This window comes from Photinus pyralis, unplaced genomic scaffold (genome assembly GCF_008802855.1).
Source record: "Photinus pyralis isolate 1611_PpyrPB1 unplaced genomic scaffold, Ppyr1.3 Ppyr1.4_LG4, whole genome shotgun sequence".
Classification (NCBI taxonomy): domain Eukaryota; kingdom Metazoa; phylum Arthropoda; class Insecta; order Coleoptera; family Lampyridae; genus Photinus; species Photinus pyralis.
In genome coordinates this window covers 28,913,294-28,917,979 of record NW_022170511.1, presented here as the reverse complement: position 1 = coordinate 28,917,979, position 4,686 = coordinate 28,913,294, and the positions used below count along the sequence as shown (strand labels likewise).

General features: G+C 36.4%; 1 protein-coding gene and 1 long non-coding RNA gene across 2 annotated transcripts; both read left to right on the top strand.

Annotated features, from left to right (window-relative positions):
* Nucleotides 1-157: 157 nt before the first annotated feature.
* On the top strand, nt 158-1,244 carry LOC116167548 (eukaryotic translation initiation factor 3 subunit F-1-like). Its single transcript, XM_031482931.1, has 2 exons — nt 158-317; nt 390-1,244. The coding sequence occupies exons 1-2, from the start codon at nt 200-202 to the stop codon at nt 1,115-1,117; spliced, it is 846 nt and encodes a 281-aa protein (XP_031338791.1). The 5' UTR covers nt 158-199; the 3' UTR covers nt 1,118-1,244.
* Nucleotides 1,245-2,836: 1,592 nt separating this feature from the next.
* LOC116169697 lies at nt 2,837-3,652 on the top strand. The gene is made up of 2 exons (XR_004145050.1): nt 2,837-3,467; nt 3,514-3,652. It is a non-coding gene; the product is annotated as an uncharacterized LOC116169697 (long non-coding RNA).
* The last annotated feature ends 1,034 nt before the right edge of the window (nt 3,653-4,686 follow it).

Below are 4,686 nucleotides of genomic sequence, written 5' to 3'. Positions count from 1 at the left end.
TAAACCTACTACAGAGCTCTATTCAAAGTAGACGCTAAAATTACATTCGGAAATGACCTACTGAATGCTCAGTTAGATAAATCAAACGGAAATTTCCAAATAAATTAGTAATTAAAATTTCACAATTTGAATCTTTTTTATTATTATCACGTTGGCAGCGTTTCTCAACGAGTTTGCGCACGAATGTCCCACAATCAAAATGGCGTTGAATCATCTTAACCTAACCGTAAAAATCCACCCAGTGGTTTTATTTCAAATTGTAGATGCATACGAACGTAGAAATGCGGATTCGCATCGAGTTATTGGAACGTTATTGGGTCAGTAACTCCTTTTCCACTCGAGCTCTTATTTCATCATCCATGTGTTTACTTAACCCCCTTGATTTACAGGCACCTGTGAAAAGGGTATCGTGGAAGTTACAAACTGCTTCTGTGTACCCCACAAGGAATATGCTGACCAGGTTGAGGCCGAATTAAGTTATGCCATGGACGTTTATGATTTGAATCGAAGAGTAAACTCCTCCGAAAATATCGTGGGATGGTGGGCGACCGGTAATGAAGTGACCAATCACAGCTCAGTTATACACGAGTATTACTCCCGTGAATGCAATAACCCCATTCACGTTACGTTAGATACAAGTTTGCATGGTGGTCGGATGGGTTTAAAGGCATATGTTTGTGTTTCGCTGGGCGTGCCAAACGGAAAGCAAGGCTGCATGTTCACACCTATTCCTGTCGAGGTGGCATGTTACGATCCCGAAGTGTATGGTCTTCAATTATGCTCCAAGACGATCTCAACTGGACCAAACCGACCACGAAGTGTACATCCAATGTTAGATTTGGCGCAAGTATCGGAAGCGGGCTCTAAAATGAGTGTTCTGTTGGAGCAAGTGCTGGCTTATGTTGAAGATGTATTGGCTGATCGCATACCTGCAGATAACGCAGTTGGTCGTTCACTGTTAGACCTGGTTAATTCCGTTCCTCATATGACAAATGAACAATTTTCAGAGATGTTTAACAGTAATGTTAAAGATTTACTTATGGTTGTTACCTTGTCACAGTTGCTTAAAACACAGTTGCAGTTAAATGAAAAATTAACTTTATTAACGTCTGTATAATTCATATTATGTAACGCATTTCCAAGATTGTACCATTTTATACACTTACTATTTTGGTTAAGAATCAGCAATGCTAAAGTATTGTACATTTAACGAGGGAAATATACTGACAGGATAAAGAAATGTATTCCTTTTTGATTAATGGATCCCAAACATAACTATTAAATTGCTCCTAGAATTCATTCGTTCATGCATATTTGTGTTTGAATTAAAATTGTTTATGTAAACTGGACAAATTGCTTTCGTGGATGTGTGAAGACCCTGACTCGCCTGAAAACATTGTCACATAATTTAATTATAGGTAATTAAGAGCATATAGGTTTTCATTTACGTTTAAATTATAGGTATGCCCTTGTGCTGTGATGTGATTATCTCTAACGTTTGTTACCCCTATCCATTTTAAACTTTTGGGGTGCAATTCACCCTCTTCTCAGGGTTGTAGTTATGTAAATAACATTTAATTTAGTAAAATTGACGTGTTCCAACGATTCTGGCAAAATTGTCCTTAAGTGATCAAAATTATAGCTTTCACGGGCCACCCTGTATACCTATACCACAGACAACATAATATACTATATGTGCCTATACCTAAAAATAACGTAGATTCTGAATGACCTGCGAAAGGTAGGAAATCCGAAATAGCTATTAGATACCACTGCACTCTTCGTTGTCAATGTGTGATTTATCTGACATAGTTTTGGAGATAATGATTATTTTTGATATAGGTACTTACCTACTTCTAAAAATTTACGTCAGTGTGTAGGTACAGTGTACGCCAATGAATAAAGAATACCTTATTCATTGGTGTACACCAAGATATATTCTATATATCTTGGTGTACACTGATGAGTAAGTATAACCACATTGCGTATGTATATCTGATACGCAATGCGTATATCTGTGGTACAAAACTGACTAAAAACAAAAACAAAAAACTCAAGACCATAAAATTAGGTGTAATTCCAGCTTCCATTTTTGCAGGGCAGTAAAAATCCATGATGCGTGTTTATGACGTGTGTTTGTAGTGTTAACTTGATACGGATTCCCAGGTATCTGGAATGAATAATTTTTTATTTAATACACTTTTTCCAGACGACAAATTAAATGGTTGCAGTGATGAAATTATTACCCTACTGGGGGTCACGTCAATGACAATCTGAAATCTAGTAGGTCTAATTAACATTCTTGTATTTAAGTATGGGACAACCAATTTTGCGACGTGATTAGATTAGTAAAAATCAACCAAATTAAGAAATGTGGCAACTATTCCGGAAATCCCAATAGACATCGAGGTCTCATTAAAGAATAGTCATGACGAGCGAAAAAAAATGAAATCGGGTGGGACGCAATTTTTCTGGGAAATATGACGTGTTTTTTTCGAGAACATTCTAGAACAGCGGTTCTCAACCTTTTTGAATTATATGTGTCGTAGGCATATTGTAAAATCAGTCATTTTATAATACGCCTAGGCAGTTTATAAAACGCGGGCAGTGTACTTTCTAGAGGTAAGCGATTGGATCCCTTCCTCTTCAAGAGCGATCCCTTACGCATCTAGAAGGGGAAGGAAAACTACCCCAACCCCACAGGTCAGCATTTCACGAAATGACTCCGCAATTTAGAAATGACGGATTTTACAAAATGCCTACGACATAAAACTGCCTAGGCGTATTATAAAATGACTGATTTTACAATATGCCTACGACATATGTACCACAAGATCATTTTTATAATTTTAAGTACCACACCACAACTAAAATACCTATCTAGGTACCTAATTTAATTAATTGTAATTCACTAAGAGTCAAACAAAAATACTGCGCGATGGTGACGACCGTCACAGCCTCAGAGTAAGAAATTTCTTACTTTGAGGCCACAGCGGTGACATCTGCGAGATTGCACAGTGTAGCCGACGCGGCGGGCAAGATTACCAATGTTGCCAATGCTTGCATGTACTTCAGTTTTTTTCAGTGAATTTATTTTGTTTCTTTTATTTTATGTGGTGCTGAATCGTTTTATAGCGTCAGATCTGGATACCTCGTATTAACATTTTATTTGGATTGTGGACATATAGACACAATTCTCTTATTTGTGAAGTGTTTTTTGTTATATTGTAATAGTCGCTGTTTTTTAAGAACGACAAATTGATTGAGATCGTGCGATAGAGCATTGGATAAAAAATTGCATTTCATTCAATGGTTAGAGTATAAACCACAAAGGTGGTAGGTAGAACCCCAAGGTTGGACGAGTGGTCGTCATAATGTCGTGTAAATGTCGAAACATCGTCGTTTCGCTATTAGTGTAACAGAAAAGTAAGGAGAGCTTTTCAGCGTATTTCCATCTTGACGAGCAGGTTGTTACAATTTTGTAATTGTTTAAAATTTAAATGTTTATTCAAGGCTTGCTTGGGGAAAGTGTCTGCAATTAATATTCCAATGGAAAATAGTGGCGTAAAATTTAATTTAGCGAGTTCCCAACACATTTACCTGTAGCATCACAGCATGTAGAATACAAAAAATAAACGGAAATAAGTATAAACATTTGAATAAAAGTCTATCACCAGCGTGAAGCGTCACAGCCCTGCTGTGCTGGAAAGTCTTCATTTAGGTTGTGTATATCCCGAAAATGAGTGTATGGCCATTAGTATAGCAGCATGTAGAGGAGGTTAGATGCGAGCTATCTCGAATTTCTCAACACAATAATATAGCAATAGGAGTTTATAAGTATGGCAAAGAAATGCAGATATACTTACATGAATGCATCCCAGTGTATTAACAGGAATTTTACACATACATACTTACAGACTTACTCAGTTATTCAGTATTCGATATTATCATTTAGTAGCTCAACGATATTACTAGATACAATCGGGGAAAATGTTGTTTAAATGGGAATTTATTATAATTTAAATAACCAATTTGAAAAGTTATAGTAGACGAAACTAGCTCGAAATCCCTTGAATGAGAGTGATCAAAATTTTAACCGACGGAGTAAGGAGTTCCACTTTGGCTTATCCGAGTAGGCTAAAATCTTTGATTATATACTACTGGATGGCGCATTCTTAATGAAAGAAGAGTACAACTCGTGTTCCAATATATGGTTCCAATTCTTGCAACCCAGATCGCTATAATTTTTCAGTGAAAAGAAATGAGATAAAAGAAAAAGTTTGTACCAATTTGAATTGCGCATGTCAGGCGTTAATAAATCGGAAACTAATGGCGTTGTCCGTATAACCACAGCTGATTCCTGTTTATTTGCTTTATACTCGTACGTTATTTGGGCTGTACCTTTAATTAATCGTGATAATTATGCGTAGTTTTTATGTTTGTAGAGAGAATAGTTCATAATATGCAATTAACGTGAAAGTAAATGTTTACTTCCAAAATAGACAGTGCCGTTTTTAAGTTTTTTGGGGCCCTGGGCCATTCGTTCGTGGAGGCCCCCCTTACCCTCAATAAAAATATTTTTAAACAAAAACACATATTTTACAGCTTTATTTATTTTATACAAGTTGTGCAGGTTAGACAGGTTATTTTCGGACTTTTAGTAGGTAACGCAAAGTTTTCGATGAC